The following is a 14,074-nucleotide window of genomic DNA, read 5'->3' as shown; positions in this document are numbered from 1 at the left end:
TCTGTGCAGCATTACTCCCGCTGAATGATGAAAATAAACTCCGATCTAATGGGGAAAGTCAACACAGGGATCCCTCTTCTTCCACAACAACACAATGCATTCACTTCATGCAAGCATTTCTGGAAAACTCACATCATCCAAAAGCAGTATTGTGTATATTTTTAACCGTCCATCTAGTGGCAAGCATCAGCTCCATAATGTATATTGTTTCAAAGCCATCTTGATCAATTTTCAGTCACTGCATCAAATTGAAATTGACATATCAGCTGCAAAAAGGCATTTAAACTGGCTTCTGCACAGTTCATAGAGTTTTGATGTAGTGCCATGTGATGTGGAAATGTGATTCCTACGCCCTCTGCTGTTTGTTTCTTCACACACGCATGAGATGAGCTCATGTAACTGAAACACAGCAGATGCAACAATCAATAAACATTCATTAATGAATGGCAGTCAGCAAAATCAGATGTAAAGGAAACTGCATCTATCTGCAGGCTGTTGATCTGTTTTTCCCCGCTACAGAATGAACTTCCAATTCATTTTGCCCTATTTTCTTCTAATGCAGGGTACATAGAAAAGGCATTATCTGGTTTACGTCTAATCCCTACGCCCAAGTGTTTTACAGCCAATGTAATTACATCTTCATAAGTCTCACAGTTTAAACCGTGCTGCCTGGTTCCCTCCACTCTGTTCTATTTGTCAGTTCCCCTCGAGTGTCAGCGCTGTACTTCTGAGGTTCAGATTCTAAAGACACTGATAATGTCAGAGGTCAAACAATGTTCTGCACACCAGAAAAACAAATTAACATTTGAATCTATTTTTTTCCTTCTGGACTTCTTTGCCTCCAAGAGAAAGGAGAGTATCATTTTCATTCCACTCTTTGCCTAGTGTAAATTCAGAGACTGTGCGTTAGATTCATTCACTGCTATCTTTTGGTGCTTTAGTTGAAGGTTAGAGAACCAGCGCATCCACAGAACCTGTGCAGGGATCACCCATACTTCCACAGCTGCTACTAAATTGTGTGAATTCATTATAGAATAGGGACCTTTAGACAAAGTCGCCACCAAATCGAGGATTTCGTGCCTTTCCTCCACATCATCCATTTTTCATACCCATACCAAACTGACCTTCACACCTTTCACTGTCTAGATACCATCTACTTTACTTAAATAGTACCTCTGCACTATTTTCCTTGTCATCACACACCCCTTACACCGTCCCATCACTGACACTTCATTTCCCTCTTCTCCCTGCTTCCTTCCTTCCTTTTCCTCTCCCTCTGTGTTTTTCAATTTCTTTTGTTCACTTGTCCTTCACTGCTTGCTGCTTTTTCATCCCGTTCTCTGTCCTCATGCTCTCTGGGGGTCTGTGGCAGTGATAATGAATCGCATAGTTAACAGATATTAGCTCACTGGCAGTGGATTCATTACACAGAGCCAAGGCTTATGGTGATTATTTACCCATAGAGGAGGGGCCAAAAGATCAGTGCCATGCTCGATGTTAGCAGCCACAGGCTTCTTTGAAGTCACACTGTCTCTGTTCCCGTCCAACAGACTATCACTGTTCTGCTCGCCTTGGGTTTTCTCATTCTGTCTGGGTACCTCTCCTTCCACATTTCTCCCTCTTGCTGCTCTCCCTTCTTTCTCTTTCCCTGTCATTAGACACCCACAATACATATCTACTTTCTCTCCTTCTCTTTCTGCCTCTATCTTTCTTCACCGCCCCCATTCACCCAATGGTAATTATGGAAAAATCTGTAATAGTGCTCAGAGGAGCTGATAATACCTTTAGCTTAATTAAAGGCATTTATGGGATGTAAAGACATGCAGCCTCGGGGTTGCTGTGCACCCACATCAGCCCAAACTCTTTATTTCTTGCTGTTTCATCCCCTCAATCCCTCGCTTGCTGTTATTCTTATCATTTTCTCAGTTTCACACACACATTGTGATATGCACATGCTTGTTTTCTTTGTCAAACCGAATGTTAGGGTCAGAAGTTCTGTCACTAACTGTTGAGAAGTTCAGCTCTGAAATGTTCAACATTTTGGTAAAGCCAATCCATGTAGTTTATCAGCTTCATACATGACTGAAATAAGAACAGTCTTTTCCTGATGATTACGCCTGTGTTTGTCGCCCCACATCCTGTTGGACTTACAGACGTACAACTTGCTAATGTCAGTCAGGGACATCAGTAATATTACAGGAAACTGGTGCTTAGAGGCACACTTAGGTCATAATGTTGGAGAGACATCTGGTACAGTGTTTGCTTTTTCTGTTCTTCAAATATGTGATGGAGTCTGGTTTTCTCACCTTTATTCTTGTTTCTTCTTTTACGGTGCATTCCTCTCACGCTGGCATCACAGGTATGAAACACTTTTTTGTGATTTTTAGAATTATAGTTTTATAGTGTTTGAACTGTTCTTGTTAAGAAAGAAATCTATATTTCCAGCAAAAGTTGCTTTCATAGTGCAGATATTAATGAATCAGCATCGTGAATTTATGCATAAAAATGTTTGCCTTTATCCCAAGGGGCTAGTTTTTAAAAAATGTAGCTGTGTTACATTACAGAGTTTTTGTGTGTTCCTTTAAATATTTGCTCTTCTCCTTTTTCACTTGTACAATTTATTCATTTTCTTCTGATCCAGACAGTCACACTTACATGCCCACAGTGAAAGAGTTATCCTAAGACTAAGAGTACAATAAAACACCCAGTACTTTGTAAAAAGCATTTTAGATTCATAGGTAGGAAATAGGATGCTTTAGTAGGCTGCATGCATAAATCATGTGGCTACCTTCTAGGTTTAGTCATTTTAGCACAAAAATCCTTTTTACTGTTCACCAGCAGCTTTGCAAGGAGATGCTATCTGGGCAAACAAAAGAAGCAAATTTAGTGCTAAAAGATGAACCTTTGCAGGTAACCATTAAGTTACACAACATCCCAATGAAGAAGACTCATTTTTGATTTTAACCAGACAAAGGATGATGGATTTGTGGGACAATTAGCCACCAATCAACTCCTCCAGTGTACGTTTGAGCGTGCATGTTACGTGTTACGCAAGATACAGCTGAACCTTTCCTTTCTGGAAAATGATTTGCTTGTGTATTTAAAGATTTACCAGAAGAATGTTTCTTCAGTAACAGTACATTTTTTGTCCTTCTTCCTTCAGATTGGGATGATGTTGTGGTGGCTCAAAGGGGCAAGCCTGTCACTTTGGATTGCACTGATACAAGTGTGAGAGGTGACATAGCAATTAACTGGAAGGTAAAGTTACATAATGAGAAAGAATGGAAACTTGTTCTCTCAGCCAGTGAAAATGATAAGTTCTCCGGTGGCGCCTCAAAAGCAACCATGCGACTGACTGACCCTAACTATCAAGACACTGGCATATTTTCTCTGTACTTGGAGCCTGATGTGGAGGACAGTGGTTTCTATTTGTGCTTGATAAAACAAAAGGAGAGGAAAGTGAAGGAGAGGATTGTCCTATTAGCTATCCTTACAGGTATGTACACACTGTTACTAATCATTAATATTAAGAATTATGAACCTGATTACTAAATTTACCACTGAAAAATAACGAAGTGCATGTTATCAAGCAGCGCACTTAAGTACAATGTTAAGGTTCTTGAATTTACTCCGATATTTTTACTAGTGCTGCACGATCTTTCAGACGCCAATATTGGACTGTTAAACCCACTCTATTAATCTGGCAACTTTTCATCCAATTTCATGTAGTTCCACCTCATGCAGCAATAAAGTGCTGCTTTTGTTTTCCATGATAAATAGTTTTACTTTTGCTTTCTAAAATGTACTTTTTCTGAAGATGCACTTTTACTTCATTTTAATGCTGGGCTTCTTTTGTGCCACTGGGAATATGTTGTGTCATGGAGTATATTTACACTGATACTGACATTTTTCTTCTCCTGTATTCTCCGTGATCTACAGTCAGCGTCATTCCTGCTGTTCCTGTTCCTTTGAACAGCACCGTGCGACTGATTGCCAGCGTTAACCCTGACAGCACCATCGCCAAAATCACCTGGTCAGCACCTGGAGGCTTTTCCCTCAGGAGCGAGAAGACTCGAAACACAGGCACAGTGGCTAAACTACCCCGGGTCCAGACCAACGACAGCGGCGACTATGTCTGTACGGTTCACCCCTGGAGCAACAGCAGCAGCACGCTTTTTGCCTTCAATGTCACCATCACCATTGATGGTGAGACTGACTGGAGAGAGAGAAATAGAGGCAGAAAATAGATGTATTGAACATAATAGTAGCTACATTTATGTATTATTAATTGTTTCTCCCCCTCCATCCCCCACCCTCTCCACAGCTGATAAAGTGGCCTCATTCACTGATATAGAACATGGTAAGTAACTGTGTAACATAAACACTCTGAAATTCCTGTGTCAGCAGCTTGCTAATCAGGCAGAGCAGAATAGAAGAGCAATTGAAGAAGTGACTCTCAGCATATAAGAACGTAATCCCCATTGTTGTCTGAGTTTTTCCCTCTCTCTATTTTCCTGTTCTCTTGCTTTTCTGTCTGCTCTCTGTTTCTGAACCTCACTCTTCATTCACCCTTGTTGTATCCTAAATTCTCTGCCAATATGTCTTCTTGTACTGTAATGTCTGCATATCTGTCATTTCCTGCAGGCAATGTGATCTCTACTGCTGCTCTGGCTCACACATCCCTCCCCCTGACCTGTCCTAATGCCCAGGGGGACTATGTCTTCGTGCACTGGCGTCCCCCAGACATGAGGCTCAGTAATACGAGGCTGGTGTACCGGTTTGACCGCTGGAGGGCTTCCACCTCACCGACAAAGCAAAGCAAGAGACTCCAATTGGCTGGCCCGCCCTACAACCCAGATGCTGGGAGCTTCTCCTTTCTACTCACCCCTGCTTTGAAAGATGGTGGCCTCTATACCTGTCAAGTGTTCCTCAATGACAATACCTTCAAGCAGAGTACCCAGCTCAGTGTGATGAAAGGTAGAGATCAAGGTCAGGTGGCAGAGACAACAGAGGGTGGCGAAGGAGTAGGAGGAATAGAACAAGGATGTGGGGATGGATTTATGAGACAGCGGTGTGAGTCCTAGCATACATTTTTGAATTTGAGCCATATGACTTAGAGGAAGCTGTTACACAGAGCACCTGTGGTGGAAGAGGTAAAAAACTGAATGACAAATTAAAAGAAAAAACAACCAAATATTTGGTAGGCGTTTAGCTGAATTGCAATCCCGCAAAGGCCATACTCACTCACATCATTTTCATACTCATCAAATCTTTAAGTGACCTCTAATGTAATGACTGGAGCCATCTATTGTTGTTATGTTTTTCCCGCTACTTAATATCTTTTGCAAGAATTGTCACTAGTTTGAATAGTGTCAGAAATGGAGCCATCATAAAAATACCTTGTGGCAGCCAGAGCAGTCATTTTACTTTCTGCCATGGCTAAATATGATAACTCAGAAAAAAATGATGTTTACCCTAACAGTCTGATGACCAAGGATGACACTGACATTATGTATAACATCATAAAGAGAGAGACAGAGACATTTTGAAGGAGAAATCACAGTATCTAAGAAACCTCAGCGAGATTTCACAATATCATGACCGTTGTGCTCCTGTTGTGTAGAGTTGTTATTGGTATTGCTACATTATTGACACAAAGGTGTGGAACACAGGAAGGGCCTTGGATATGTCAGGACCCACAAACTGGTAATTTCACAGACACGTATGTATCTGAAACTCTTGTCAGTCCCAAATGCCATTCACAGCTTCTCAAATGTCAAGCTCTGATACGTACTCAGTGCCGAGGATGACAACATCAGTGTCCACAGTGTGTAGAGTAATCTCTTTAAATATTTTTTCTTGCAGGATCCACTGCAGGAAGTAGCATCTTTATATCTCCCTCTTTATGTGTGGAAGGGGCAATTGAACCATAGCATAGATAATAGAACATTGAGTCTGTACGTGAAAGCTTGTGGTATTTATTAGTAGTCAACATTTGGACAACAACAAAGAGACATGTCTGACCAATGTAAACGTTTTCAGGAAGTGGATGAAGGCAAATCAGAACTACTAAACATATAGCTTGGACCCAAGTGATTGTGGTCAACTCTTTCACACACAAGCCAGTCTATCCCTGATCTCTGAAGCTGTGGCTGCAAGAAAGGCTGCTGGCAGCATTTCAAATGCAAAGAAGTGCACAACTCTGATTTGGTATCGATAAGACTGTGAATGAGACGGTGAAGAATAGGTTCAACAACATCAAAGCAATCAAACGTGTCTTTGAAATATGTTTCTTTAAATCAATCTTTCAGTTTGACAAATTCATTTTAAACTGTGACGGTCACTATGAATGCTGTTCTACTCTTTGTAATCACTGTTTAGGTGAACTAACAGGAAAGGATTAGGCTTTTGAAACTCTAAACAACATGAATGCAGGAGACATGATGCTGTGAAATCCAGCTTGGGTTCTCAGATACTGTGATTTTCTTTTAACAAGGTATTTAAATTCACCATTAACTATTCACCTGAACAATTTATGATGTATGTGGTATCACTGAAATCCTAGCCCATAAAAAGATATGGGTTGACGTCACCTTTTCTGAGTCATCATATTGTGCTCAGGAGATGTGATGCAAAATACATCATTTGGTTATGTAGAAAAGTGAAACAGCTGGCATGTCCATAAGACGCTTTTGTGATGTTTCGGTTTCTGAAAATATTCAGGGTACAAAATGCGTGAAAATGTAAAGTTTCACGCTTTAATTAAAAAGTGAACATATCACTTAAAATTAGTCATATATTACCTCGACTATCGCAAGAATATTTAGCTGGCAACATTCAAAATGTAGGGTTTGTGTTTAAAAAAAATACACAAAACAACTATTTAAAACCAATTACACTGATCTAAGAGCAACATTTAGACCAGTCTAACTATGACCCAACTCTTAGTGAAGCTCCACTATGATTATATTCTTTTCATTGCACCCTGTTATTGTTGCTCGAGAAACAGTTACAGCATGTCACTTTTCATTAACCACATATATTTACAAGTGCTTTTCCCATTCAAAACATGCCTATTTGAAATGCTGGATGGGGGCATAAACTCAACAGAATGGTGCTTGTCTGTTCCTACAGTCCTGACAAAGTACTTGCTTTCACCTAATGTGCCTGTGCCAACGAGCAGAACAGGGAATAGAAGACATCCCTGTAACCAAAGGGCCACAATTATTATTTACAATTATTGGCCTTGCTGAATTGTCCTTGAGTGAGACATTGAATTCTTCCTGGCGTCAGTGCAATGTTCTTGCACATTTTTTACACTGACTGTGTAGAAAAATGAAAAGAAACTTACCTACAGCCATTGGCAAAATGTCACATTATTAAACAAATACATCAACTGCACTGCTCACAAACCAGAAGATTTGCTCAATTTATAAATTTAACAAGAAAAAATTGAGCAGAGTACCTGTTGATTTTCATGAGTGAGCCTTGGGGCGTTTTCACCCTTTGCAGGAGAACACATTTACACGCAGAAATACGGACTCACGCAAATACAATGCCAGTCATTGTGGCCTTGGAAGGCTTTACTAATCACAGTCCCCCTAGCATCCATCACGGCTGCCCAGACGTGACCAACCTATCTGTCACTGTCACCCTGCTTCACACATCTGCATCCCTTACACACACACAAAGACAACCATGCAGCAATCATGGTACATATATTTTTACCCCACCTCATTATGAGTGTCATTATGTGTGATTATACCTGCTGCCCTGCCACCAAGGATGTAGGTGGCCCGCACTGATCACACTAATCAAGACTGAAATGTGTGTTTTTATGTGTTGCGTGGGGGGGGGTCTGTGGAGCTTGATTACACCCAGATGGATTCTTATTTCAGTCTGATGAGACACTAACATTACTCATAGTCAACTGATGCATTAGCAGCAAATCACTTTAATGAATATATATTATTTTGCCCCTTCTCTGAATTGTACTTTGTTTTTTATATAATTTTCCCTGTACTTCATTACTCTCTGTCTGTCCGTGCCCTTTTCTATATTCACGCTCTACCCTTTAACTCACTTTCTCATCCTCTCTTTCCGTATCTCTTCCCCTCTGCCTGTCTTTTTCACTAACTCGTCTTTTTTTCCGACTTGTCTTCATTTTTTCATTCATCTATGACAATTTTCACCTTTTGTCCCACCACTGTGGCCTTTCCTTTCTCCTCTCATTGCTCTGTATCACATACGCAGTGAAACCCAAGCATGATGCCTCGAAGCAGGAGTTGGTGTGCCTATACTCAGAGCGGTCCCAGGTTAAAAGTGTGGAATGGAAACACCAGAATAAGAGTCGTCAACTGCGCATGTCAAGCAGCGGCCCTGGCAGCATCACCACCACTCTGCCCTTACCCATCACTGCGGACATCGCCGGGAACTACACCTGCACCCTACAACTGAAAAACGGCCAGATCGTCAGGGCAACTGAAGATGTCACACTGCCCCCCACAGGTGGGGGAGATCACTTGCTATCACAAAGATTGGCCTGATTTCTGTTTTCTGTTTCAGCAGTATTAAGTTACCACCGCAGCAGTACTCACAGAATTCCTGTCAGATTGAGGATAATGAATCATGAGTGTGCATAACCTGCCCCATGAAGCGTTCAACGGCGTATTCAAGCCAACTTCAGGTCAATTCATGTGGTAGAAAGCCGGTGGTCTGCAGAGGGCAAAGATGTTGACAGATACCATATGCTGTGCATTCTTAAAGGCATTAGAGGAGATTTAATTTCCTACGACTTTGAATGTAGCATGCGCATGCGCACATACAACCTCTCCCTCACCCCCCTCTAACCTCCCCCCTCTTAACATTTACGAAGAAACGCCCCCCTCCAGAAACTTGCGTAGGACTCGTGAAATTGTCTTTTACGGCTGGGTCCCCCTGGATCTTTATCTGCCATTATGTAAAAAAGATGAGTAAAACAAGTCGCCAGCTAACTACGAAGCTATACCAAAGCAACACATACAGAAAACACGTAAGTCCAAGGCGTACGTAATCTACGTAACTAGGCCTCAGCTGGAAGATTTTTGATTGACAGGAAAGGGAGCAAACCAAACGCCTCGGTCCAAGCGATATGATTGGCTGATGTTTTTCAGGTCCTGCCATGTCCACAGTTATTTTTTTAATTTTTATTTTTTTAGAAACCATACATACAAGTCCACTAAAGGTCAGTATATTCATTTTATGTGAATCAGACAAACTAAACAAAAAAAAACATCCTCCATAATGCCTTTAAAGTAGCTGAAGAGGTCAGAGGTCAAGTCTTCTTCGTAACAAGAACTTGCAAAGGTATCCAGCAGAATAACTCCATTCCATTTTTGAACAAATAATTTCATAAAATCCCGCCATATCTCCATCAGGTTGTTGTTCAAACATAAAGGCTCTCATTTTCTGATTGAACTCGACCAAGTGATGTGTGCAAATAAAAAAAAAACAGGACTTTAAGGCATCTCTCTCTACAAAAGCTAAATTATTCTAGATCATTGTATTGGTGGCTGTGGGGGACCACAGGAGGATGTGACAGTTGAATGGCTCCCTTAGCAGAGATGAGTTCAATCCCCATACCTGAATACATCATTTTGGCAGGACCCAGAGCTCATCATGATGCATGTCGATGGTTTGGCCATAAGGATAATGTGTAGGGGGAAAGAGAGAGAGGCTGATGAAGACTAGAAGATTTATGTGTGTGTGTGTGTGTGTGTGTGTGTGCGAGTAACGTGTTATGTGGCGCATTTTCTTCTGTGCAATGGGGAGTTTCAGTTGAACAGAGAGGCTTTAAATAATGTGTGTTGGATGACCTACATTTATACGTTTGAAAAGTGTCTAACTGCATAAACACTGCAATAGTGCAAGAAAGCACAAAATTGATGCTTAATAATGAATAATATGACAATAAGTAGTGACAGTTTATAGGTACAGTAATAATTACTTTCTGGAAAGCATCCAGAAATAGAGGATTTTTTTGCAGGGCATTACATTTAGTTCACCAAATAATTATTTGTTTTGTTTATGTTCAAATAAAACCGCATAACAGAATTTCTTTCACTTGTGGCACAGTTCAAAGAATGCCAAACAGAAACTATTATTGTGTTGAGCAGCACACAAAATATTTCAAATGTCAGGGATTTTCAACAATCATTTGCCAGCCTCTGTTTGCACATCATTTGCAAAGCATTCAGGCAAATCTTTGGTTTCCCTCCTATCAGCTACCTACAGTACTACTGCAATTATACGAAAACCCCCACCAACTGCCCACCCACCCGTCTCCACCTCGTTCTGTATGAAACTGACGAGGTGGGGAGGAAGTGCAAATAGTGGAAAAAAATAGGTGAGGTAGTGGAAGATGAAAAAAAAAATGTGGAGAGAGGGAAAAGTCAGACAGAGCGGATGGTAGTGTGAAGCCAGGGCCTTTATACCTCCCTTGACTGAATTCATTTACTATAATTTTTGCATTAACCCTTGTGTTGTCCTGCGGGTCAAAATGGACAGTTTTAAAGTTAGAAAATGTGGGGAAAAAATACATTTTCACAGTGAAATTTCTGGTGTCCACATTTTCAACATTTTTGGAAAATTTTTGAACATTTTTTGGTGGAAAAAAAGAAACGTCAAAAATGTTTCTTAAGAACATTCACATAAAAATCAACCAAAATCCAGCGAATTTCGCTGGATTTTGGTTGATTTTTATGTGAATGTTCTTAAGAGAATATTAGAAATTTTACTAATATCACTTTAGATATTTTTAGGATTTTTTGGTGCCAAGACTTTTACTCATTTTTTGACAATATTTACAAGAACTTTCTTATCAAATTTGGGGGAATTTTTTCAAATAAAACTTTAAGGCAAATTTTTAAGGAATTATTGGAATTTTCTTCTTACAGGTTTTGCAAATTTTCAGAAATTTAGGGGAAATTTTTTTGCTGAATTTTTGGATTTTTTTCAGACAAGGAAACAATATTTTTTGGTGTCTGTATATGAGGACAACAGGAGGGTTAAAGCTGGCATGGAGAACAGTGCAGGTCAGCCTTGGGATTTGCTCTCACAACAGCATTCCATTAGTAACCTCCACACATACCCACCAATCAATTACATCTCAAGCAGCACATAATGATTATTTTGAAGATGGCTAAAACAGTGACATCAGGGCTAAGGTGAAGCATGCGGGCCAATCCTTTTTCAAATTAAATTGGTGGAATGCAAATGAGATGTCAGAACAGACAGCTGGATAACATTATATGAAGCAGAAAGACATTTTACGAATTCTTAATAACTTATAATAATAATCTAGTTGGCCTGTTTTGATGGTTCTGTTGTAGCTTGCTGTTTATCAGGCAACCTTTGTGTCTGATGTCTGACAGATCTGATTGCTCTGTGGACAGTGAGCAGACAGGAACAGACCAGTTGTTCTGCTGCACTAAGTCACGGCAATCTGTAGAAACATGCACCTCCCTCGAGCTTCCCGTGTTGCCCTGAAGCTTTGTTGTGCAAGACCGATGTCATACACATTATACAAATAAACCTGGCAGGTTTGATCGAATGAATGTGCTCTTCCCACAACATTTGACTAGTACAGCAATGAGCTAATGGTGTGCTTATCTCATGTTTCCAGCATACACCTATCCACCTGTTTTTCATTATAGCATTGACTGTAAAGACTGATATCTACAATATTTACTGGTTTACCTTCAGGCAGTTTGCTGCTAAAATCAGATGCACAAAGAAAAGCATTTCTGGACTTCAACTACACGACATGCATATTTTGAAAGTGAGATGTTGACAGCCTTTATCGTCCAGACTGACCAATGAATACCAAGCTGTTGTGCAGACTCTTCACTCTGACAGACTCTCAGTTTATCATTTTCTTTCACTGGACCCTTGTCTGTGACTGACAGCAGTATGATGCAAATGCATGTAACATGTTGAGGAAATCACAACTCCAGTATGTCATGAAATAAAGCTTGATGTATAAATGTAGGGAAGAGGTTGCCTCTTGCTGACTCGAGCAAAATAGCAAACAGCAATAACTTTCTGGACAACCTTTATATAGTTCAACTACACATGCTCAGAGCTCAACAAATTTAACATTAGTACTGTTTTTGGAAACATTAATGCTTTTTCTGTGTCATTTTTACTCTTTGTAGAGAGTCCCACAGTCACTCCCGACTCCATGCTCACCCCCGACTCCATGCTCCCTTTTCTGCCTGCTTTATTGCTTCTGATGCTCCTGATTGCAGCAGCTGTCAGTGTGTTGCTATGGAGACAGAAACACATTTCTGATCATGGTGAGTCTTCCTGTGCGTTTTTTTTTTTTTTTTTGACAGCTTTCCGCATCTTTTCCACCTTCAGCCCCTGTGGATTGCCACTGAGTGATGTGGGCTATGGTATCCTCTGGAGTTGTAAAAAATCTGCCCCTGCCTCCTCTATCCCTTAGCAGTCGAGTGCATGTGCAAGACTGCACTGGTAACTATCTTTCTGTTCTCAGGTATTGAACAGTCTCTATCTGTCCAAGTGGGCGAAGAGGAGAACATTTATGAGAATCCTGAAAATGTCAGACAGGTGATGACTTGAGATATTTCCAATAGATAAATATCTTCTGATAAATGTCCTTCCTCATTTTACCCTCATCTTCCCTCCTCACGCATTTCTTCCATTTCTATTATTGTTCCTTTCACCCTCCACTTCACATCTTTGTCTTTTTTTGCTTTCCTTCTCTTTCTGTTTTTCTTCTGATTTTAATTGTACCTCCCTCTGCCACTTGTTGTTCATTAAAACCTGTTTTCTCCGCTCTCCTCCCTTCCCAACAGGCTCCTCCCCAGGGTTCGGTCTACATGGTGAGTTGTTGTGTGATCTCCTACACACACACACACACACACACACACACACACACACACACACACACACACACACACACACACACACACACACACACACACACACACACACACACACACACACACACACACACACAAACACCTTTACCAGAATATACAGATTCTCACTCTATTGCACCGTCCCTAAGCTGTCAGCAGATATTTTCCTTCACACTTGCAGTTCCCTTATCCAATCTATCAGCTCTCTCTCAGATAAACCATTGCCTATCAGCTGTCACCCTCACATTAGTGGTATTAACAAATCAATTTCATTACACACTAGAAGGACATAAATCTGGCCTCAGTGCCTCTCTTCATCCTTCTCTTCACGGTCTCACTCTTTCTCTCTCTCCATCCCCTCCCTATTTTTTTCCTTGTTTAACGCCAGGATTTGAAGCCAAGAGGAGAAGATGAGGTCTATAAGGAACTGGAGCGGTAAGCTTAAAGCTTGCATCACCTGTGTATGCTGTGGTATGCCGTGCTGGGTGTGTGTGTGGTTGCACTGTCAGTGATCTTCCCCTCAAATTCTTCTCACACTAACCAATCAAGCCGGCCTGAGCATCAGCCTGACACCCTGGTATAATATCACGGCATGTGTTGACAGGCAGCGCGTCTTCATCCGTGTATTGTTGTTGCGTGGGCTGTCTGTGTTTACGTTAAAGGGAGAATAAAAGACACTGGGGGGTGGGAGATTTTTGTGTGAGTTTGTCTTTGCACTCTGTTTTCAGATACGAGCAGTGTCAGAGCTGATCACCTACCCACATCTCATCCTCATCCAGCTGTCACATCCGCTCAGTTCCCAGCTGCAGCAGAAGGCCTTTATAGACAGAAGTAACAACTGAAACTCAGAGTTAAGACTAACTTCAGTGCTTTAGGGAAATGCTGTTCAGTTGTTTAAATGTTTTATTGTTGTTGTTTTTGTATTCTAAGCTGTTGGTCTTTTCAAGTTATAAAGGGGAAATGTTTTCTCAGAAGCCTTTAAAATTGTTCCACATTTGAGCAACTTAATTGTCTTTTCATGGGTTTATTTTAACATTTGAAATTGTACCTCTTGTATTTTACTTACATAGTTATCCGTTTCTAAGTATAGATAATTCTAAATAAACATTTTTGCCTATTATGTAGGTTGTCTTCATTTTAATTTCAGCCAA

The 14,074-nt window shown here is 40.7% G+C and overlaps 1 protein-coding gene across 1 annotated transcript; it reads left to right on the top strand.

The window, feature by feature from the left end:
* Nucleotides 1-2,246: 2,246 nt before the first annotated feature.
* Nucleotides 2,247-14,070, top strand: g6fl (g6f-like). Its single transcript, XM_022210845.2, has 11 exons — nt 2,247-2,359; nt 3,164-3,496; nt 3,940-4,206; nt 4,325-4,360; nt 4,645-4,977; nt 8,254-8,508; nt 12,195-12,335; nt 12,536-12,609; nt 12,858-12,884; nt 13,312-13,358; nt 13,652-14,070. The coding sequence occupies exons 1-11, from the start codon at nt 2,287-2,289 to the stop codon at nt 13,671-13,673; spliced, it is 1,608 nt and encodes a 535-aa protein (XP_022066537.2). The 5' UTR covers nt 2,247-2,286; the 3' UTR covers nt 13,674-14,070.
* The last annotated feature ends 4 nt before the right edge of the window (nt 14,071-14,074 follow it).

Source organism: Acanthochromis polyacanthus, chromosome 12, assembly GCF_021347895.1.
Source record: "Acanthochromis polyacanthus isolate Apoly-LR-REF ecotype Palm Island chromosome 12, KAUST_Apoly_ChrSc, whole genome shotgun sequence".
Lineage (NCBI taxonomy): Eukaryota > Metazoa > Chordata > Actinopteri > Pomacentridae > Acanthochromis > Acanthochromis polyacanthus.
Note: the sequence above shows the minus strand (reverse complement) of the source record. Positions and strands in the feature narration are given on the sequence as shown.

What these genes read in the sequence shown, in the direction of transcription:
- g6fl (XM_022210845.2), top strand. Translation starts at nt 2,287, where the DNA reads ATGGAGTCTGGTTTTCTCACCTTTATTCTTGTTTCTTCTTTTACGGTG. An exon ending in ATTCACTGATATAGAACATG is followed by an intron (nt 4,361 to 4,644) that starts GTAAGTAACTGT and finishes CATTTCCTGCAG; the next exon opens with GCAATGTGATCTCTACTGCT. An exon ending in GTCTATAAGGAACTGGAGCG is followed by an intron (nt 13,359 to 13,651) that starts GTAAGCTTAAAG and finishes CTCTGTTTTCAG; the next exon opens with ATACGAGCAGTGTCAGAGCT.